This window comes from Hypanus sabinus, chromosome 9 (assembly GCF_030144855.1).
Source record: "Hypanus sabinus isolate sHypSab1 chromosome 9, sHypSab1.hap1, whole genome shotgun sequence".
Classification (NCBI taxonomy): domain Eukaryota; kingdom Metazoa; phylum Chordata; class Chondrichthyes; order Myliobatiformes; family Dasyatidae; genus Hypanus; species Hypanus sabinus.
In genome coordinates, this window is record NC_082714.1 from 24,107,834 (window position 1) to 24,132,062 (window position 24,229).

Genomic DNA, 24,229 nt, shown 5'->3' on the forward strand with positions numbered 1-24,229 from the left:
GATTTTCCACTAAAATTGTTTTTCCAGTATCAGCTCAGGAGGACCCCTGCTGAGCACCACTAGTTAAAGGCCAGAGCAAGACCCATCAACCTCTGTCTTCTACGGGCAAGCAAATTCCGAATCCAGCTGGCCAAGTTACTGTGGATCCATGCAGCTGATCACTTGCACTTCTTCCGATTTAGTTTATTGCATTTGGTGCTGACGTTGTGGCCTCCTTTACACTGGAGAAATCAATCAAATACAAATCCCTTTGCTGAATGCCATCGTTCAGAGCTGTTTCTGGATGGTGCTGAGTTCTTGTGGGTTGTCCAAGCAATATTCCCGATCAGTGTCTCTCTGACGGTGGAAAGGTGGAGGGTCTAAGCTTCCAGTTGCCTTTCATTTTAATTATTTATCCAGCTCCTACTTTTGGTCTCTGAGAAATAGCATTTCATCTTCCATCTGGATACATTGCAGTTCCCAGAACATACTTTCTGGGTTCCTACAACTTTTTGTGTGTGTTGCTCAAGATTACCAGCACCTACAGAATTTCTTGTTTACTGTCGATTGAACAGTTTTAGCTGACGGAATCTTTTCTCTCTTTCCAAAGATGTGACTGGTTCTTCCTGTTTCATTTTGTTGCTTTTCCCTTTTCTGTTTTCTCTGTTTAATACTCTGACAACTTTGGTCTGCACACTATCACAGACATTCCCTCAGTTCTCTTCACCCTCCTCCCCTCTATAACTTAAAACACCACCTGCTTTTTCATTTTTCCCATTCTAATGAAGAATCCTTGACATAAATATCTGTTCGGTTTTCCTGTGTGTCGATGTTGTTTGACCTGCTGAACGCTGTTTCCATTTCTAAACCATTTATTACATTTGGAGAATGTATCATAACTGAATCCCACAATCAGCTCAATTTGAATTACCATCCTCTAGAAATGCTTTTATAATCATGATTGAACTAAGGAGGAATAATTAATAGGTTGAGTTAATACTGGTTAAATGTTGTTGCTCCTTTTAAATGCCACAGTTTTCATGGATCAGTATGTTGATAGGATAACAATGAATTTAGGGATAAATATTGAAATACCCCAGTCCCCAAAGTGAATATGGTCTTTTGATAAGGTCTCCCAAAAGCCATCATTGTGGTTACATTGTAAATGAAGCCTTTATTTAAATTAGTCTCAGACAGCATTTGCTTTGTAGGCAAACTCAATAAAGAGTTTATTTAAAGAAGTACATCACTTCCAATTGCTTTGCTACCTACACGAGTATGAATAGACACAATGTCATGAAACTTTCCACCTTCGTCAGAAGAGATGATCTATTTTGAGGCAATGTTAATCTCTTCCTTTCAAAAATATTAGGCATTTAGCTGATGTACGGTGTATCATGCAATGATTGGAGCTTCACAAATCACGAGTGCATTTGACAGGAAGAACCTGAGTTCTGTACTGTTGTAATTTAATACTACAACTCATGCCGTCACCCATTTCATTTGCAGAGGACTGCCCGAGATACTCTAATTACTTACTGAGAATGATTTCCTTTTACAGGAGGGGGACAAACTGATCCGGCTCTGGATTCATGAAGTCTATAGAGTCTTTTATGATAGATTGATTGCTGAAGAAGACAGGCAGACATTTTTCCAGATTATTAAAGAAACTACGTCAAACTTCTTTAAACAATCTGTCGATAAGGTATTGTTAAATATATCTTGTCTGTTGTTTTTAAGTTTGCGCTAGTGCCAAAGAAACGGACTGACCTTGAGTCATCACGCTGGTATGTGGGAAAAATGGTCAGCTATGCCTGTTTACAAAAAGCAAGCATTAACCATCTCCAACATGAGAGTGTATCTAGGCTAAATACCTATCCTTGACATTCAGTAACATTACATTTTATTGAAAATTACACTTGGAAATTACTATTGTTTAATCTATGCTACCAACATTCCAGGGGTGGTGGAGGGAGGTCACCAATGACAAGAAACCCAACAGGACTGGTCACTCATATACCATGGCTTACAAGAGCAGGAGACAAAGGACCCTCTGCTTTTCCACCATCTGAGAGGGGCAAATCAGGAATGTGATGGAATATTCTGTGTTGGTCTGAAAAGCCCACGATAACTCTACACCATCCAGGTTAAAAGAGCTCATCATCTGATTGGCAACTCATTCACTACACAAAACATTGATTCCCTCCGGCATCAGCTGCAGTGACTGCAGTCTGTGCTATCTACAAATGCACACGAGTTACTTACCGCTCATTCAGGTTTTTCCAAAAGCACCTCTCAAACCAGTGACTTCTACCTTCAAGAAAAGCCAGGGTCAGCAGGCACTTGGTGCCACCATTTGCTGGTTCCCTTCTGAGTTGCATGTTGTCCTGATTTCAAAATATATCATTGAATCTAAATCCTGGAATCTCATTCCAACAGTACCTTCACCAAAATGGCGGCCACAGTTCAAGTAAGTAGTATCTTACTGGTTTTTCAAGAGCAACAAGTGTGCAATAATTGTTGTGGATGAAACCAGTGCACATGTGAGCAGTGAAGTTCCTGCATCGGCTTCCATTTCTCGTATTTTCCTTTTTTTCCCCACTTTCTAAATTACAATTTATTCAGTGAAATATAATTTTGTAATAATTGTATTTTAATTCTACATCATCATGAGTCTGTGCTGCCCAAATTGTCCCATGTGGGACAGCTTATTTGATTCATGGCTTTTACTGAGCTTTCCTGTATTTCTAAACTTCACAGATCTTCACGAATTAAGTTCCTAATATTTTTGTTATTGAGAGGCTAAGCTTTAGCGGTCTTCCAGGAGCACTTTGCAGAATTCTATCAACAAAAGCCCACTAGCTATCATCCAACAAGTTCTGCAGATACGAGCTGATCCAAGAAAGATCATTTGTAGGGTGAATTTTTTTTTCGTAATGTGGCACTCTAAGCTTAAAATAGAGTTCTGGAAGAATGCATTAGTTTAAGCAGATCTGTGGTGGCAGAAGAATTGTTGAGGTTTTGGACAAGGCGCTGCATCAGGACTGAGAATGTAGAAAGATGGCCAGTACAGAGAAGTGAGGGGGAGGGGGAGACGGAGGCTAGTAGGTGACATGGTGAGGTGGGAGCATGTTGAGACAAATACTGAAAAGGAGAAAAGATTAGTTTTATTTGTCACATGTACATCAAAGCATACAGTGAAATGTGTCATTTGCATCAAATCAGTAACACTAGGGACAGCCTGCGAGTGTTGCCATTCACCAATATAGCGTACCCAGAAATTACTAATCCTAATCTTAAACTGTATGTCTTTGGAATATGGGAGAACATACCGGCTCCTCGCAAACAGGAACTGAATCCGGATGGGTGATCAATGGTGCAGTAAAGCTGCTGCGCTGCCCCAGTCTGTCCGTCCACACCTGCTGGCCTGAAGCTTGAGGAAAGACGATTAGGCTGATGGTGCAGGTGAGGGGAGGGGTGGAGTTGTGGAGGTGGAAGGGTAAATACAGCGGCTGGTAGGTGATAGGTGGAACTAAATGTGAGGGGGTTGATGGGCAGATGGAACCAGATGTCCCGCCATCACGGACATTTACGCTACACGCTGCATCCGCAAAGGAAACAGCATTATGAAGGACCCCATGCACCCCTCATACAAACTCTTCTCCTTCCTGCCGTCTGGGAAAAGGCTCCAAAGCATTCGGCCTCTCACCACCAGACTATATAACAGTTTCCTCCCCCAAGCTATCAGACTCCTCAATACCCGAAGCCTGGACTGACACCTTGCCCTACTGTCCTGTTTATTATTTATTGTAATGCCTGCACTGTTTTTGTGCACTTTATACAGTCCAGTGTAGGTCTGTAGTCTGGTATAGCTTTCTCTGTGTTTTTTTTTATTAAGTAGTTCAGTCTAGTTTTTTGTACTGTGTCATGTAAACCATGGTCCTGAAAAAACGTTGTCTCATTTTTACTATGCACTGTACCAGCAGTTACGGTTGAAGTGACAATAAAAGTTGACTTGACTTGACTTGAGGTGGGGGAGATAGGAAAGGTGAACCAAGGGAGCAGGAAACAAGGTGGATGATGAGCAGGTGGAACCGGGTGGGGAAAGGTGATAGGTAATGAGAGGTAAGGATGGGAAAGGTGAATAAAAGAGGAGAGATCCTGGATGGACTGATGCGAGTGGGAAAGGAACATGGGGAGGGGGGAATGGGCTACTTCAAATTGGGAAGTTCAGTGTTTCATAGTTTTGGGTTGAAGGCTTCACAAATGGGATACATGTTGTCTTTAGTTTCACTTTGGCTGTAGAAAAGGCTGAGGACAGATAGGCCGCTGTGGGAACAGGAAGAGGAGCTGAAATAACATACAACCAATGCAAACATGTTCACAGGATACACGTTGTCTCTCCAGTGCAGAGAAGGCCACATTGCACCGACTGCAACAGACCAGGATGGAGAAAATGCATCTTTTTTCCTTCTATGGTAACATGAACTGTAAACGGAGTGTGTGGGCAGCAGGAAAGGAGTGGTCCCTTCTGTTCAAGCTTTGCTATGCATGACTCACACTTGGCATTTGGTGATTCACGTGTTGCATCTTGGCAGGCCTGATGTCAAATCAGCGCTGGATGAGGTTTAAGATCACCAATTATTTAATCTGCATATTCCAGTAATTCAGCTCTACAGTTCAATAGTGAGGCACAGCTATTATAATGTATGATTGAAATTCTGGCCAATTTGACAGATCTTGCTCTAGGAAAAATTGTACTGTCTGAAGCACTTTCTTGAACAGTGCCTTTTATTTTTGAGGATAAAGTATTAATTGAAATACCCAATGATTTTTGGTTCATTTTTAATGTTTTCCTTTAAATTAAAACATTAATAATATGTATAATATCAGTTTCTGTCCATGTCCTACAGGTTTTGAGCCATTTAACTCGATCAGGAAAAGTTACTGATGACAATATCCGAAGTCTATTCTTTGGCGATTATCTAAAGCCAGATGCTAATGTGAAGGCTTATGATGAGATTACAGACTTAAAACAACTTACATCAATCATGGAATACTATCTGGCAGAGTACAACAATATCAGTAGGACTCCAATGGCCTTGGTTATGTTCAAGTTTGCTATCGAGCACATCTCAAGAATATGCAGAGTTCTGAAGCAGGACAATGGGCACTTGCTTCTGGCCGGTGTCGGTGGGAGTGGCAGGCAAAGTGCTACAAAACTGTCCACCTTCATGAATGACTTTAACTTATTTCAAATTGAAATCACAAAGAACTATGGCAAAAATGAGTGGAGAGACGATATCAAGCGTATAATGATCAAAACTGGTGCTGAAAGTACGCAGACCGTTTTCATGTTTAGTGACAGCCAAATTAAGGATGAGTCATTTGTGGAAGACATCAACATGTTGTTGAACACGGGGGATATACCCAATATCTTCCCAGCAGATGAAAAAGCTGAATTGTTGGAAAAGATGCAGTCAGTGGCCAGGGCAGATGGGAAGAGAATTGAAGCCACTCCACTATCACTGTACAATTTCTTCATTGAGAAAGTCAAGGCTAACCTACATATTGTATTAGGTAAGATTTCTATACTCCTGAATAACACTAATGACTAGGTTTCAAATAATATTGTAAGGTGCTTTAGGACATCCTGAAATCAGGAAAAGTGCAATATATAAATGCAAGTATGTATTTGAATTGAATTGAATTGACTTTATTACTTACGTCCTTCATATACATGAGGAGTAAAAATCTTTATATTATGTGTCCGTCTAAATACACGATGTGCAATTTATAATTTGTAATAAATAGTATGTACAACAGGACGGCCAAAATAACATAGAAATACAATTGTATCAGTGTGAGTTCATCAGTCTGATGGCCTGGTGGAAGAAGCTGTCCCAGAGCCTGTTGGTCCTCGTTTTTCTGCAGCGGTACCATTTCCCAGACGGTAGCAGCTGGAACATTTTGTGGTTGGGACGACTCAGGTCCCCAATGATCCTTCGGACCCTTTTTACACACCTGTCTCTGTAACTGTCCTGAATAGTGGGAAGTTCACATGCACAGATGCGCTGGGCTGTCCGCACCACTCTGCAGAAAATCCTTCCATAGGTTTGGCCAGGATTTAATATCAATTGAATCACAATACGTCAGGTAACATACATCAGTGATTCTGTTTGGTTGGGAATTTAAAATGCTGCAGTTATAGCAGCATTTCACATCCATTTGGGACCTGAATCTAATTCAGTGCAAACAAATATAATTTGTCACATGCTGCTTTGGGGATGCTTAACCATGTTCTGTTGCAAGTGTGATATAAACCACTTCTCTCATCCCTTTGATCATATAGGATTGGCAATTAATGGTTGAGCACATCAAAAGGCACATTATATGGGTGAGGGAGAGGAGGGACGGCAGTGTTAGATTTGTTCATGCTGCCTCGCAGCAAGGTCCCATTACACATGAAGCCCCAGGCTTTGCATAGAAAACTCCAAGATGGCTTTCCTCTTCTACTGCCGGGTTAGATGAGGAGCTTCTCTTGAAGGTCAGTTTGGGGGCTTTGTGTTTGAGTCTGAAGGAGCGATGGTAGAGAATGCCAGAATGGAAGAGGAAATATAGGGGTTATTGAGTTGTTGAGGCCTCCATTGCTCAGAGTTGACCATGGATATTGCATCCTAGCTGTCTAGATACACAAGCCCGGGCAGTATGATATGGAGAACACGCTGTTGCCCGTGTAGCAAGCTCCCCCTCTCCATGCATCTGATGAACCCAGTGGAACGGCAGAGACCAATACAGTTTGGTACCAGCAGCGACGCAGGAGTTGTCAGTCAGCATTGAACTCAAATTAGGATTGCAGCTCTGGATTTTTCCCATGGGGGTTTATTCCCCCATCTCTCCCCATGATTGGGTACAACCACAAGGCACTGGAGGTTTAAGATCAGAGTTTTCCTTCTCCTAAATGAGGCGCCAACCACGGCTGATGAGCCCCATCTGCCTGAAGCGACTGGTTTTAAGGTGCCAGTAACCCCTCTTTGCCCCTTCTCCAGTCAGTGGAAACGGTTCTGCTGAGCCACACGTGAAGGCCAGGAACTGAACTTGGTTGTCGGAAGTTATTTAAGTCGCACGCCATTGGGAGCATCCAACTGGTAGTGAGAGCTTGTCCCCATTACCATCGCTGGCTATAACAACCTTAAGGAAGTTTAGGGAACATAGGCCTCAATGATCAGGTCAAGGCATTTGGGATGAGGTAAGAGAGAGTGGAATCAAGATTACAAACAATTGTTGAAGGGGTGGAGGGGTGCCATTCTAGTGGTGTGAGGTCTAAAAGCCCAGTGATAGCAATGAGGGGTCCATACTGTGGAGAGTATACAAACCAGTCTCTTCTCGTCACAAGCCAGGTCACGCTTGTCCCCTTAGATTTGCACCCAATCCTTACCTGTCTGGAAGGCTTGCTTCGATATTAACGGCCTATGCTATTTGTGGGTAAGTATGCACAAGTGAGTGGTACTATGGTGCAGACTGCTTACAGTTTGATGAATCAAAATCAGGCTTATTATCACGGATATGTGTCATGAAATCTGTTGTTTTCTGGAGGTAGTGCAGCATAACGCATGAAAATTACAAAAACAAACAGTGCAAAAGAGGAATAGTTAAGGTAGTGTTCACAGACCATTTGGAAATCTGGTGGCAGAGGAGAAGAAGCTGTCCTTAAAATGTTGAGTCTTCAGGCTCTTGTACCTCCTCCCCAATGGTAGTTAGGTGAATTGAGCATGTACAGATGACGAGAGTCTTTCAAAATGAACACAGACTTTTTGAGGCACCATTGGTCTAAATACAGACACAATCATATCTGTTGATCTCTGTATAAAAGCACAACATGTGGGGAACGAATATAGTGTTTAGGAAAATTGTGGACTATGTACCTGATTGTGTTTACTGTATGGGGTTTAGTTAAATCCCTGCCTAAAGCATGTAAAAGAAGTAGTATTAGAAATAGGTGTAATTCAATATCTTCCCTCATTTGGGTTTTATTACCAGGAAGTATAACAATATTGAAATGTACTATTAGATTGTAGCTGTGGTATCTATTTTGCCCAAGCCTCATTCCTTACAATGATTGTTAAATAAAAAAATTTATGTGTGCATTGGGCTCCTACATGTTTAAACTTATCGTTTTCCTTTTTGACACCCTCTCAGCATCCAGATTATGTGTTTGACATTGTGTGCAAGTCTAATTGAAAATAATTTAATCCATCAGTCATTTTTGTGTTTCTGCACAGTCATGAGCCCAATTGGAGATGCCTTTCGGAATCGTTTGCGAATGTTCCCTTCGCTCATAAATTGCTGCACCATTGACTGGTTCCAAGTTTGGCCAAGAGATGCTTTAGAAATGGTGGCACACAAGTTTTTAGAAGATGTAGAATTGGAGTATGAAGTCAGGAAAGAGTAAGCTTGCAAGTGATGTTTGCCTTCCATACAGTAACAAGTTTCTGTGTTGTGTAGAACTGATTTTGTGATTTGGAGCTCCCAAGCCTGCAGTGGAACCTAACAATGCAAATTACAACCAAATTATAATTAAGCAGTAAACACCTATTACATGGTGAGCTATTAAGTTCTACCTCTTGTGGTTAATTGTACTTTTCTAGCTTTTAAATAAAACTGACGGTGTATATCTTGTAAATGTTATTTTTCTTACCTTCAGCACTTCAAATTGAAGGTCAGATTTGTATTTTTTAAATTTATTGACCTACAGCGCAGAATAGACCCTTCCAGTCACTCCGGCCCTGCCACCCAGTATTCCCTGATTCATTTCTAGCCCAATCATTTACAATGTGAATTACATATCCTTGGACTGTGGGAGGAAACCGGAGCACCTGGAGGAAACCCAAGCAGTCATGGAGATAACGTACAAACTCCTTACAGGCAGAGGCAAAAATTGAACCCTTACACTCCGTGCCATCCCCCCTCCAAATGCTACTGATTTCCCCCTCATAAAACCAACTTTATTTTTGTTAATCATGGTTCAGAAACATTGTGGATTAAATTGACTATTTCATGAAATTTGGTCAAATTTCATTTTAATTTGGTCAATATAACTTGTGTAATTTTTAATGCGAAACAGAAAAAAAATACATTTGTGAACAAGTTCTTGAACATTTCTCTGTTTTTGCAGAGTTGTTGCAATGTGCAAGTATTTCCAGGAGAGTGCAAGAAACCTGTCAACAAAATATTTCTCAGTGTTGCGGAGGTACAACTACGTAACACCTACGTCCTACCTGGAATTGATCCAGACTTTTAAAGTTCTTCTCAACATGAAGAGGCATGAAATTGACCTAATGAGAAATCGCTATCTCATTGGTCTAGAGAAACTAGAATTTGCATCTTCACAGGTGAGTTTACTGATGCTGTGGGGGCCTTCCCCTCAATGAACATAACTCACACTGTCTGAGATGGCCTGTGACTTATTGCCAGTTCCGTCATGGGTACCCAGTGAGTAGCACAGTGATCTCTTAAAAAGAACTGGGAAATAGTGGGGAAAATGTTATTTATCCCTTGAGTACATGTCATCATTTCCTCTGATATGCTGGTAAATATGGAAAAATCTGCAATGAAGGGCAGAGGCAAATATAGGATCTGAACTCTGCAGAAATATTAAGAACATTTAAAAACATGTACCTGACTATCCTTGGATCTATGGACTATTTCATGGTGACATTCTGTAACTAGAATACCAAAAAAAAATATAGAATTGTAGCGATGTGCTACACACAGTGCTGAAATAACAACACACAGTCGGTAAGTTGTTTCGAGACTAGTTTATTCAAACTTCGCTGTGCTGGTATTTAAATCCCTAGCGCCCGCCCTCTCCAGGCCGAAATGACATCGGAGGTGCATTACCAAAGTCTCCCCTGCGCGCTGGCTATTTGTGAGCCGGTTCGCCTGCGCAGAAAGGTTCGCGCTGCCACATACCCCCCCCCCCCCCCCCCAGAACCGGTGATATACCCCCCAATGTCCACAGTCTGGTTCAGCCTCTGTTTGGGAGGTCTGCCTCTGCGCCGCGGTGCCTGAACCTCAACCGGATGCACCAAGTCCACATGGGCTGGTTTGAGTCGGTCCACCGTGAAAACCTCCTCTTTCCCCCCAATGTCCAGAATGTACATGGACCCGTTGTTGTTGATCACCCTGAACGGCCCCTTGTACGGACGCTGTAGTGGCGCCCAGTGTCCGCCCCTTCGTACAAACACAAACTTACAGTTTTGCAGGTCTTTGGGTACATGGGTCGGGGTCAGTCCGTGCTGTGAAGTTGGTACGGAGGCCAGGTTGCCGAGCCTTTCGCGTAGCCTGTCCAGGACTGCTGCAGGTTCTTCCTCTTGCTCCCTTGGGACTGGTATGAACTCTCCCGGGACGGCCAGGGGTGTGCCGTACACCAACTTGGCCAACGAGGCGTCCAGATCCTCTTTGGACGCTGTACGAATTCCAAGCAGGACCCAGGGAAGCTCGTCCACCCAGTTAGGTCCTCTCAGGCAGGCCATGAGAGCCGACGTCAAGTGACGGTGGAAGCATTCCACCAGTCCGTTTGACTGTGGGTGGTAGGCAGTGGTGTGGTGTAGCTGCATTCCCAACAGGCTGGCCACTGCTGACCACAGGCTGGAGGTGAACTGGATGCTTCTGTTGGAGGTAATGTGGGCTGGTACCCCGAAGCATGCTACCCAGGTTGCGATCAGTGCTCGGGCGCAGGAATCGGCAGATGTGTCGGTGAGCGGGACCGCCTCTCGCCACCTCGTGAACCGGTCTACCATAGTTAGGAGGTACCGCGCTCCTCGGGACACTGGTAGGGGGCCCACGACATCCACATGAATGTGGTCGAACCTCCGGTGGGTGGGTTTGAACTACTGCGGCAGGGCTTTAGTGTGCTGCTGCATCTTGGCTGTTTGTCACTGCGTGCACGTTCTGGCCCATTCACTGACCTGCTTGCGAAGTGCATGCCACGCGAATTTGCTGGAGACCAGCTGGACGGTTGTCCTGATAGATGGGTGTGCCAAACCGTGTATGGAGTCGAAAACCCGCCGCCTCCAGGCTGCCGGGATGATGGGGCGAGGTTGGCCGGTAGCCATGTGGCACAGGAGGGTCCTCACCTGGGCCTACGAGAAAGTCCTGCAGCTGCAAACCCGAGACTGCGGTCCTCTAGCTGGGCATCTCGTCGTCTGCCTGCTGCACCTCCGCCAGTGCTGCATAGTTCACCCCCAGGGACAGGGCCTGGACAGCTGGTCTGGAGAGTGCATCCGCCACAACGTCGTCCTTCCCCGAGACATACTGGATGTCCGTCATGTACTTGGAGATGTAGGACAGATGTCGCTGCTGGTGAGCTGACCAGGGATTGGACACCTTCGTGAATGCGAAGGTCAACGGTTTGTGGTCCGTGAATGCGGCGAACGGCCTGCCTTCCAAGAAGTACCTGAAATGCTGGATTGCCAGATACAGTGCCAACAGCTCCCGGTCGAAAGCACTGTACTTGAGTTCAAGTGGTCGTAGGTGCTTGCTGAAGAGCGCCAGAAGTTGCCAGTGCCCCTCAATGAGCTGCTGCAGCACCCCACCGACTGCTGTGTCAGATGTGTCCACCTTGAGGGCGGTCGGAACGTCCATTCTGGGGTGCACCAGCATCACGGCATCTGCCAAAGCTTCCTTGGCTTTAACGAAAGTGGCCGCGGCCTCCTCATCCCAAGTAATGTCCTTGCCTTTACCCGACATCAGGGTGTACAAAGGGCACATGATACGGGCTGTTGAGGGGAGGAAACGGTGGTAGAAGTTCACCATACCAACAAACTCCTGCAGGCCTCTGACCGTGTTGGGCCGGGCAAAGTGGCGGATTGCATCTACCTTGGCGGGCAGAGGTGTTGCCCCGTCTTTGGTAATCCTTTGGCCTAGGAAGTCGATGGTATCGAGACAAAACTGGCATTTGGCTGGGTTGATCGTGAGGCCGAAATTACTCAGAGCTGGCGGAGGTGGGACAGATGCTCCTGACGACTACTGCTGGCTATAAGGATGTCGTCCACATAGATGAACGCAAAGTGCAGGTCGCGTCCCACCGCATCCATTAGCCGCTGGAATGTCTGTACGGCATTCTTCAGGCCAAACGGCATTTGGAGGAACTCGAACAGGCCTAACGGGGTGATGAGTGCTGTTTTGGGGATGTCTTCAGGGTGCACTGGGATTTGATGTTATCCCCAGACGAGGTCTACTTTGGAAAAGATTCTTGCCCCGTGCAGGTTTGCTGCAAAGTCCTGTATGTGCGGCATGGGGTAGCGGTCTGGAGTGGTAGCCTCGTTCAGTCTGCGGTAGTCACCGAATGGTCTCCAACCCCCGGCTGCTTTGGGCACCATGTGCAGGGGGGAGACCCATGGGCTGTCGGACCTCCGTACGATCCCCAATTCCTCCATCCTCTTGAACTCCTCCTTCGCCATACGGAGCTTTTCCAGGGGGAGCCTTCGTGCGCGGGCGTGGAGGGGTGGTCCCTGGGTTGGAATGTGGCTGTACCCTGTGACTGGGCATGCCTGCTGTGAACTGCGGTGCCAGAGTCGATGGGAAGTCCGCCAGGATTCTGGTGAATTCGTTGTCCGACAGCGTGATGAAGTCCAGGTGTGGGGCCGGCAACTTGGCTTCACCCAGGGAGAACGTCTGGAAAGTCTCGGCATGTACCAGTCTTTTCCCTTGCAAGTTGACCAGCAGGCTGTGAGCTCACAAGAAGTCAGCCCCTAGGAGTGGTTGGGCAACCGCGGCCAGTGTGAAGACCCACATGAACCGGCTGGCGCCGAACTGCAGCTGCACTGTGCGGGTGCCGTAGGTCCGTATTGTGCTGCCGTTTGCGGCCCTCAGGGTGGGTGCTGGCTTCCTGTTGCTGGTGTCATACCCCGTCAGGGGCAAAATGCTGATCTCCACTCCGGTGTCGACCAAGAAGCGGCGTCCCGACTGTCTGTCCCAGACGTAGAAGAGGCTGTCCTGGTGGCCAGCCGCCATAGTCATTAGCGGCAGCTGGCCCTGGCCCTGGCCCTTGCAGGGCGGGTGACAACGGTGGGTTTTTGTGCCCCCCTGCTGGTGGTAGAAACACCACTGTTCACTGTCCTCCTCACTCCTGCCTCTGTGTTGTGTGCAGCCCCTTGCCGGGCCAGGTCTGGTCTGCTGTTGAGCACGTGGCCTGGTAATCTGACAGACGGATGCCACACTCTCCCTCTTGGCTTTCCACAGCACGTCTGCCTGGGCCGCCACCTTCCGGGGGGGTCACTGAAATCTGCGTCGGCCAGCAGCAGATGTATGTCCTCGGGCAGTTGCTCTAGGAAAGCTTGCTTGAACATGAGGCAGGGCTTGTGTCCGTCAGCAAAGGACAGCATCTTGTTCATGAATGCTGACGGCAGTCTGTCTCCCAAACCATCCAGGTGAAGCAGGCGGGCACCCCGCTCACGCTGTGAGAGGCCAAAGGTCTCAATGAACAGCGCTTTGAATGCTTCATATTTGCCTTCTTCTGGGGGCGACTGTATGAAATCGCAACCTGGGCGGCCGTCTCCTGGTCAAGGGCGCTCACCATGTGGTAGTAACGCGTGGAATCAGAGGATATCTGCCGAATCTAGAACTGGGCTTCTGCTTGGCTAAACCACACGCGTGGTCGCAGTGCCCAGAAAGTCAGCAGTTTTACCGAAACTGCATGAACAGATGAAGAGTCAGTCATCTTTGGTCCAAATCCCGTTTGGACCATCAGGGTCACCAATGTAGCGATGTGCTACACAGCGCTGAAATAACGACAAGTTGTTTCGAGACTAGTTAGTTCAAACTTCGTGGTGCTGGTATTTAAATCCCTAGCACCCGCCCTCTCCGGGCGGAAATGACATCGGAGGTGCATTACCAAAGTCTCCCCCCACGCGCTGGCTATTTGTGAGCCGGTTCACCTGCGCAGAAAGTGGGTTGCCACAGAATTGTATTTTTCTGGTTTGAGAAAAGTCATTGGGTTCCTTGAATCCTAGCATGGTTTTTAGTAATGACTAACATTAGTTTGGTTATAATTATTTTAATGGACATGATGACACCTGAATTGCAACTTACTTTGATCCAAGTATAACGTTGTTCTGTTGCTGGCAGAAATTTTCAGTCCTGATGGTAAGTTCACAATTGTACAATAATTTTCACCCCCGCACAGTAAATTAACAGAGGAGCTTGCTGAGAGAAAGACAGAATCTACTCATTTTCATGTTAAGTCAATGAAATAAAATCACGAAGTATGTGCAGTAGGTGGGTGTTTCACTCTGTCTTCCATTATTTGGTAAAATTATTACCTTTGATTCAGGCAAAGAAACCCAGGCTTTGGTACTCGTGACAGGACTTGTGAGTTCTTTGCACATCATCCAGGATGATGTTTCATTGTAACATGCAGAATTTTATGTTGCCACATTACATAATATGCAACTATTTCTAATTGTTGCTTTGTGTTATGGTCCCCCCCCCCCCAATTAGGTTTCTGTTATGCAGAAGGAGCTCACAGACCTGCAGCCCGAGCTAATTAAGACGTCTGCTGAGACTGATAAGATGATGGTCAAAATCGAAGAAGAAACTGTTGAAGTTGATGCAAAGAGGGAGTTGGTTGCAGCGGATGAGGTGGTGGCTAATGAGGCTGCAGCCAATGCACAAGCAATTAAGGTACAACACTGGTAATAACAATAAATTTTCTGGCAAACAATTAGTCTTAAATTCTTTTACTGCTAGGCTGATTTTCTTTTCTTGATAATGTCAGCTTGCAGCAGGATTTGTTTCTCCCATCCAAACACCATTGTGAGCAGAGCTCCTTTTCCTAAGTCAGGATCCTAATGGTATATTCCTAATAATATTATTGAACCTCGCTGCAGAGATCAGAGTGAAGATGGGGGAAAGAAAACTAATTAAATGTCACTGTGGAACCAAGTTTCTGTAAATGCCTAAGGCTAATTAATTAAGCATTAAATCTATTATATTGCATAATATAGTCCAGGTATCCTAAGATTGTCAATAGTGCATCCATTGATTTACAAAAAAGGGTGGTAGATTGTTTTAACGATACTCTATTATCAGTGATAATTTTGGTTTGTTTATGGTGATGTTGATTCGACATCTTGTGGATTTAATTTAAGATGATTACACAATGGTGTGACTAACTTTGCAAGCAAATGGGGACTGAAATTACAAAATCTTCTACGAAGTGAATTTGCTGAGAAAAAAGAACGGGCTGCAGTCTGTGTTTGCAGTTGTTAAGCTTGGCCTTTTTTGGGATGTTTTATTTTGTATCTTTGGAATGTTTCTGCAGGACGAATGTGAGGGAGATCTTGCAGAAGCCATGCCGGCATTAGAGGCTGCTGTGGCAGCCCTTGATACTCTGAAGCCTGCTGACATCACAGTGGTAAAGTCTATGCAGAATCCACCTGGTCCCATAAAGCTGGTGATGGAAAGTATCTGCGTAATGAAAGGGATAAAACCAGAAAGAAAACCAGATCCAAGTGGATCAGGTGCAGTACTCAATTGTTTTGGGGATTACTTTAACCCTGCCATTAATGATCACTCTTTTATATTTAAAGTGACAATATTTGCAATCAAGGCAATCTCCAAGCAGCTTTTTGCAAACTGAAGTGTACCCACTGAACTAGGTCACAAAACTATTTTGTATAACTTTGAATTATAAGAAAGTTCAATTTTGTGCCTGAAAATAATGCATCTTATTTTGTATGGCAGGTAGCCGTGCAGATATCTATAAACTTCTGAAGTCTAGAAAATAACGTCTTTTCAGGATGTACAGGATGTAATATGCATCTAACTTTCCCTAACGAAGGGCTGAAAACTTGAAAATTACGATGAATAATGCCATCACCAAACTTCTGCTGATTGTTTTTGAACAGGATGACACAGAACAGCTGATTTTTTCCCCTTATTGATGGAATGAGATAGGATTTCCTGGCATTGTTCAAACCCTAATCCATTTTCTTAAATTGGGATAATTAAGAACACAAATTCGGTCCTTCCCTAGATCCTTGCCACTGAGTTTGAAACTTGACACTGTGAACAACTGAAGAGTTTAAAGGGTGAGAATTGTCTCAGAACACATTGAAAACATTTTTATGTTTAGTTTCTGTCTGAGCCTTTTGGCAATAAGTTCCTGTGATAGCAGTAGAATGGAAGCCATAACTGGGTTCTCTCATTCCATTGAAACTCCATTCCATCACCCATCATCAGAGATCCTCACCACCCAGGCCATGCTCTCTTCTCGCCACTGCCATTAGGTAGAAGGTACAAGAGCCTCAGGACTCGCACCAACAGGTTCAAGAACAGTTACTACCCCTCAACCACCAGGCTTTTGAATTAAAAGGAATAACCACACTCACTTGCCCCATCATTGAAATGTTCTTACAACCAATGATCTCACTTTAAAGTCTCTCTATCTCATTATTTATTGCTATTTATTTATATTTAAACTTGCGCAGTTTGTTGTCTTCTGCACTCTGGTAGATCTTTTGTGGATCCTGTTATCGTTGCTATTCTATAGATTTGCTGAGTATGCCCTCAAGAAAATGAACCTCAGGGTTGTAATGTTGGCATATATGTACTTGGATAATAAAATTTACTTAGAACTTTGAACATTGAAACTTGTAGAAAGGTTGTAGCTCCCCATTTCTCCCTAGTCAATGAGTTTGATGGAAATCAGCCCTCTTACTAGCACATACTTTATTGCCAATGGCCTTGATCAGTAATGATCTTTCAAGAATCACTAGATCCTGGAATCCTAGTTCTGGAGGACTGAAAAATTGCAAATGTCATTCCAAGAAGGGATGGAGGCAGAAGAAAGGAAATTATAGGCCAATTAGCCTGACTTCAATGGTTGGAAAGATGTTGGTAGTCCATTATTAAGGATGAGGTTTTGAGGTACTTGGAGACACATGACAAAATAAGCCAAAGTCAGCATGGTTTCCTCAAGGGGAAATCTTGCCTGAAAAATCTGCTGGAATTCTTCAAGGAAATATCAGGTAAGGTAGACAAAGGAGAGTCAGTGGGTGTAGTTTGTTTGGATTTTCAGAAGACCTTTGGTTTGGTGCCGCACATGAAGCTGCTGAGCAAGGTAAGAGCCCATGGTATTACAGGAAAGATACTAACATGGATAGAGCATTGGTTGATTGGAAGGAGGCAAAGAATCGGAATAAAGGGATCCTTTTCTGATTGGCTGCTGGTGACTAGTGGCATTCCACAGGGGTTGGGGGGGTGGGGTGTTGGGACCAATTCTTTTCATGTAATATGTCTGTGATTTGGATGATGGAATTGATGGCTTTGTCATCAAGTTTGTGGATGATACGAAGATAGATGGAGAGGCAGGTAGTGTTGAGGAAGCAGGGTGCTTGCAGAAGGACTTAGTCAGATTGGGAGAATAGGCAAAAGAGGTGACATGTTGAATATAGCGAAGGGAAGTGTATGGTCAGGCATTTTGGTGGGAAGAAGAAAGGTGTGGATTATTTTACAAATGGGGGAAAAAGCTCAAAAATCAGAGGTGCAACTGGACTTGGGAGTCCTTGTGTAGGATTCCCTAAAGGCTAACTTGCAGGTTGAGTCGGTGGTAGGGAAAACAATTGCAGTGTTAGCATTCATTTTGAGAGGACTAGAATACAAAAGCAAGGCTGTAGTGCTGAGGCTTTATAAGACACTGATCAGTCCACACTTGAAGTATTATGAGCTGTTTTGGGCCCTTTATCTAAGAGATGTCCTGGCATAGGGAGGGTCCAGAGATGATTCATGAGAATGGTACTAGGAATGAAAGGGTTAACATGTAAGGTGTGCTTGATGGCTCTGGGCCTGTACTCATTGGAGTTTAGATGAATGTTGAAAGGCCTAGATAGAGTGGATGTGGAGAGGATGCTTCCTATGGTGGGTGAGTCTAGAACCAGAGGGCACAACCTCATAATAGAGGGACATCATTTAGAATAGAGATAAGGAAACATTTCTTTAGCCAGAGAGTGGTGAATCTGTGGAATTCATTGCCACAGGCGGCTGTGCAGGCCATATCATTGGGTATGCTTAAGACAGAGGTTGATAGGTTCTTGATTAATCCAGGTGTCAAAGGTTATGGGGAAAAGGCAGGAGAATTGGGGGTTAAGAGGAATAATAAATCAGCTTTAGCCCAGGTGAAGCAGACTCAGTGGGCCAAATAGCCTAACTCTGCTCCTATGTCTCATGGTCATATGGTCTTATGGTGTTGATCTGGCTAGTAGCTTTCTTTGTATCAACAGGGGAAGAAAGGTTTAGTTCCAGTTGACAATTTTGTTTCCATTTGATCTTAGTAGTGTAAGCAAGGTAAAAATAGCTCTTTAAAGTTGAAGTAAAATAGTGATCATCCCAGGTACTCTGATCCCATTCCTGACTCTTGTCTGAGGCTGATGCACCACCAATAACTCTCGGAGATGGGAGGCGAATGATAAGCTTTTATTAGCTGCAAGAGACCGCCACACAACATCCTGGAGACTGAGGGAGGAGCAGTGCCTCCAACCGCCTTTTTACAGGGGTCTGTGGGAGGAGCCACGGGAGCAGTCAGCAGAGGGACGTGTCCAGACAGGTATATGCAGTTCACCACAGAGCCGATAACCAAGCTCTGCAGTGTGCATTGTTTCATACCCAGTCACTCAGGTGTACTGATCAGCACTTGGAATTAATGCTAAATAGAATCACAGAGAGAGAATGTTTGCACTGGAACAACTGCACCAATCATCAAGTAGCATTTTGACTTTAATTTTTCCCGAATCCATTTTATTTTTTCTACATTCTCACCGACATTGCCACAGCCTGTTACATCACTGGTGTTTAAGGCAGCTTCCTGCTGTTGTTTCTGTGTCAGGGTCGTTGGCTCTGAGCTGAACCCCTGAACCCGAAAGACCAGTGGACCACTCTTAGTTTGTCCTCTGCCCTTTGACTTGTTTTACATTGGTGACCCTACCAAGAGTCAAAGCACAAGGCCCTGACTCCAGCTAGTACTGCTGCCTGGCTCATTGAGCCACGCAAGCCCCCAAACCCTACGACAAACTGTTAGAGGAAACCCCCTCTAAATTAAGCTATAGTTCTACACACTAGGCATAATAGACAGCAGTCTGCATATCACTGATTACGGGAGCATTTAGAAGAATCCACACCATCGCAGGCAGAACGTGCAAATTCCAGACAGGCAGCACCAGAGGTCAGCGTTGAATCTGGGTCACAGCAGCTGCACTACCGGGCTGCTCCTAAATGCATTAGCTTTCCAAAGCTGATAGCAACGAGCTCCAAATTATTTGCAAGATACCCCAGGAATAATTGTTTTCCACTTTTAAATCTATTTAACATTTCTGAGGGTAGTCATTCTGAATGATTTGCATAGTTTAAGGAAGTAGCAACATACTGCCAAAAGCTGGTAGAGAGAAAAGATAGTTAATTTAGCAGCACAAAATATTACGAGTGTTTCCAATAATGTGGAATGGAAGGTGATAACAAAATAATTATGGATCTCTTAACAATAATGACAGGAGAGAGTATTAAGAGAAATTGGCTGAAGCATTTCCTTGTGTCTTTATTGCAGTAAATACAACAGAAATCAAAAGAAACTATTATTCTATCATCAATGAAGAATTTGAAGTCATTAGTACCATTAAAATATATGCCAGGAAAGTTAAAGCAATTATAATTAGGTAAATATTATGTACATGACACAAATCTATGGCTGCATGGGAAGGTCGTAGTCTTTTCCCCAGGGTTGAGAAGTCCAAAACAAGAAGGCACGTACAGAAGACAGGAGAGAGTTGAAAGAGTCCTGAGAGGCAACTTCTTTACCCAGAGGGCCATGAGTACCTGGAATGAGCCATCAGAGGAACTGGTCGAGGTGGGTGGAGTTGAATGATAGGTACATGGAAGGGAAGGACTTGGAGGGCCATGGACCAAATGTGGGAAGAGGAACTAGCAGGGAGGATGCAGTGGTCAACTTGGTTCTGTGCTGTAGAGCAGTGGATGTACTAATGAAGATTTCCTGAAATTTGTTAGATTCTGGAGCTATCTCATTAGACTGGAAAATAGCAAATGAAACACTACCATTTCAGAGAAGAGGGCGAGAAAACCACAGCTCATTCAGTCTAACATTGTGGTAGAAGCTTAGAAAATCATCTGATGATTAGGCAGAATTGGAACATAGTTTTATGAAGAGAAAGTAATGTTTAACAAATCTTTGGAGACATATCCAGAAACATCCAAAAACACTGACTGTTTTGGAGAAATAATTACCTTATATTACTCCATTTTTTTACTGATGAACTTGGAAAAAAATACTGAAATTATATCAGGAAGGACACAGAAGTATTTATATGTACAATTTTTATATATTTTCTTTATTTTTTACACAGGCAAAATGATTGAGGATTATTGGGGTCCATCAAAGAAGATTCTTGGAGACCTAAAGTTGCTTGAAAGCCTGAAGACCTATGACAAGGACAATATTCCGCCTGCAGTCATGAAAAGAATCAGAGAAAGATTTATAGATCACCCAGATTTTCAACCATCTGTTATTAAAAATGTGTCCTCTGCCTGTGAAGGATTGTGCAAATGGGTGAGAGCCATGGAAGTGTATGAACGTGTGATTAAGGTGGTTGGACCAAAACGTGAAAGGCTGAGGATTGCTGAGGCTGAACTTAAAGTCCAAATGGATATGCTCAATGTTAAACGGGGAGAACTGAAAACTTTGGAGGACATGCTTCAAACACTGAATGACGATTTTGAAATTATGAATAATAAAAAGAAAGATTTGGAAGATAACATAGAGCTCTGTTCACAAAAGCTTGTGCGTGCTGAGAAGTTGATAGGTGGGCTCGGTGGGGAGAAGGACAGATGGACAGAAGCTGCTCGCCTGTTAGGAATAAGATACATAGATCTGACTGGTGATGTGCTTCTGTCTTCTGGCACTGTAGCCTACTTAGGGGCTTTCACAGTTGAGTTCCGCCAGGAGTGCCAAAATGATTGGCAGATCTTGTGTAAAAAGAAGATGATCCCTTGCACAGATGACTTTTCCCTAAGCAACACATTAGGAGATCCAGTAAAAATCCGTGCTTGGCAAATTGCAGGCCTGCCTGTTGATGCATTTTCCATTGACAATGGGATAATCACGTCTAACTCAAGAAGGTGGCCTTTAATGATTGATCCCCAAGGTCAGGCAAACAAATGGATCAAAAATATGGAAAAAAACAATAGACTTGGAGTAATAAAATTAACTGACTCTAATTATGTAAGAAGTTTAGAAAATGCCATCCAGTTTGGCACCCCACTCTTGTTAGAAAATATTGGTGAAGATTTGGATCCAATGCTTGAACCAGTATTGCTGAAACAAACGTTTAAACAGCAGGGGGTAGAGGTCATGAAAGTAGGGGAAAATATAATTGAGTACTCGCATGATTTCAAATTCTACATTACAACACGTTTGAGAAACCCGCACTATCTCCCTGAAGTAGCAGTAAAAGTTTGTCTCCTGAATTTCATGATTACACCTCTGGGCCTGGAAGATCAATTATTGGGAATTGTAGCTGCCAAAGAAAAGCCTGAGTTAGAAGAAAAGAAGAACCTGTTAATAATAGAGAGTGCACAGAACAAAAAGCAACTCAAGGAGATAGAAGACAAAATCCTTGAAGTCTTGTCATCATCAGAGGGAAATATCCTAGAAGACGAAACAGCCATTAAAGTTCTGTCTTCTTCCAAGCTGCTTTCAGAAGAAATATCTGAGAAGCAGCAAATTGCAAGTGCAACAGAGAAAGAAATAGACATTACACGAATGGGTTACAAACCTGTTGCCATGCATTCATCTATCATATTCTTTTGTATCTCTGATTTGGCTCACATTGAGCCAATGTATCAGTACTCCCTAAGTTGGTTCATTAATTTGTATATGCAGGCAATTGCAAATAGTAAAAAGAGTGAAGATGTGACAAAAAGAATTTCAGCTATAACAGAAACCTTCACATCGAGCATTTATAACAATGTCTGCCGTTCTCTTTTTGAGAAAGACAAGCTGCTGTTTTCACTGCTTCTTAATGTGGGTCTAATGAAAGGCAAAGGAGAAGTTAACGATGAAGTTTGGCGATTTTTGCTAACTGGTGGTGTAGCTCTTGACAACCCATATCCCAATCCAGCTTCTGAATGGCTATCAGATAAAAGCTGGTCGGAGATTGTGCGGGCATCAAACCTACCTGACCTATATGGTTTGATGGATCATGTGATTGAAAACATAGCAAAGTGGAAAGTCATTTATGACTCTGCAAAGCCTCATGAGGAGGTTCTTCCTGATCTGTGGAGTTCCTTAAAAGGAATGGCTCATTTAATTATTATCAGATGCTTCCGACCAGACAAAATTGTTCCAGCAGTGCAGCAATTCATTGTCAGTGTCATGGGAAAAACATTTATTGAGCCTCCAACTTTTGATCTTGCTGGTAGTTACAATGATTCCCATTGCTGTGCACCTTTGATATTTATTCTTTCACCTGGAGCTGATCCCATGGCAGGTAATCTTTATCTCATTAACTTTATTTTGCAGAAAACAAAGAATTATAACAAAAACTAATTTAGTCTTTTAATCTTATCCTTATAAGCTTGTCTTATTTGAACAATAGCAAATTGTAAACTTTTGTTAATGGGAGAAGATGGTATGCAGGAAAAGCTGCAGATGTTTACTGTGCCATCATCTAGTATTTCAGTGTACAAATAGTGCTTTTGTGAGATTAATTTAATTTTGTTTTGATTTTATTTCAATTATGACACCACCATTTAGGATTTTCTATTATGTTTCCACCATAAGATATGCATGTTGTCAAAAGATATCCTTTTGTTTATACTGTTTATCTGCTGTGCACTTGGGAAAAATGTGAAAAAAATCACAAATGTTTATGGCTGTATAGCTTCTTGTTGTACTAGGTTTATTAATGTTTTATTTCATGTCACAGGCTTGCTAAAGTTTGCAGATGACCTTGGGATGGGTGGCGAAAACACTCAAACAATATCACTTGGTCAGGGCCAGGGGCCAATTGCAGCAGCAATGATAGAAGGTGCTCTAGTATCTGGAACGTGGGTCGTATTGCAGAACTGCCACCTTGCAACCAGTTGGATGTCTGCTTTGGAGAAAATATGTGAGGAAGTGGTAACACCAGAGAACACAAACAAAAACTTCAGGTCCAAATATTTCTAATTTTGCTGAATATACTTTTTTTTAATGTTGGTGATTATAAGTGCCATAAGTTCATAAATGCGAAAACATGACAAAATATCTGGAAACAGTCAACCTCAATTCATATTTAAAAAATGTTACATTTGCTTTTATCCTCAATTCAAATCTTGGCAAACCTGAAAATCCCTGACTGGATTAGACTAGATTTTTAGAATGGTTAGTAATGATTTTATAACAGTAAAGTGGAGGAAATGTGTACAGATTTTTTTGTTACTCAAAATTTATAAACAAAAGTTGTATAAATGTGACAAAATTGAGAAAAAAATCATGTACTGGGTCTTTTTTTAAAGAAAATTGCAAATTGCTGAAGAGAATGTTGAGGCATTTGTAATGAATTTTCAAGAATCACTAGATTATGTTATGATTCCGGAAGACTGGAAAATTGCAAATACCACTCCACTCTTCAAGAAGGAGAGAATCAGAAGAAAATAATCTATAGGCCAGTTAGTTTGACCTCAGTGTTGGGAAGATATTGGAGTCGATTATTAAGGATGAGGTCTAAGGATAGATGGAGGCACATGAGAAAATAACCTGTAGTCAGCATGGTTTCCTCAAAGGAATATTTTTGCCTGATGAATTTGTTGGAATTCTTTGAAGAAGTAACAGCCAGGATAGACAACATTGGTCAAATTTGTGTACTTGGATTTTCAGAGGCATTTGACAAGGTGCCACACATGAGGTTGCTTTACAAGCTACGAGCCCACGGTATTACAGGAAAGATTCCAGCATGGATAAAGCAGGAGGCAAAGAGTGAGAATAAAGAGAGCCTTTTCTGGCTGGCTGTCAGTGACTAGTGGTGTTCTGCAGGGGTCTGTGTTGGGACTGATACTTTTTACATTATATGTCAATGACTTGGATGATGGTATTGATGGCTTTGTTGCAAAGTTTGCAGATGATATGAAGGTAGGTGGAGGGGCAGGTAGTTTGAAGGAAGTAGAGAAGCTATGGAAGGACTTAGATTAGGAAAATGGGCAA

General features: G+C 43.3%; 1 protein-coding gene across 1 annotated transcript in view; it reads left to right on the plus strand.

The window, feature by feature from the left end:
- The window catches only part of dnah3 (dynein axonemal heavy chain 3), a 156,707-nt gene that overhangs the window by 111,580 nt on the left and 20,898 nt on the right, over positions 1–24,229 (plus strand). Inside the window, exons 45-52 of the mRNA XM_059979325.1 lie at positions 1,541–1,684; positions 4,893–5,559; positions 8,262–8,427; positions 9,155–9,371; positions 14,482–14,664; positions 15,305–15,503; positions 20,394–22,535; positions 22,974–23,199. Coding sequence (XP_059835308.1) covers positions 1,541–1,684; positions 4,893–5,559; positions 8,262–8,427; positions 9,155–9,371; positions 14,482–14,664; positions 15,305–15,503; positions 20,394–22,535; positions 22,974–23,199 — 3,944 coding nt within the window. The remainder of the gene's footprint in view (positions 1–1,540; positions 1,685–4,892; positions 5,560–8,261; positions 8,428–9,154; positions 9,372–14,481; positions 14,665–15,304; positions 15,504–20,393; positions 22,536–22,973; positions 23,200–24,229) is intronic.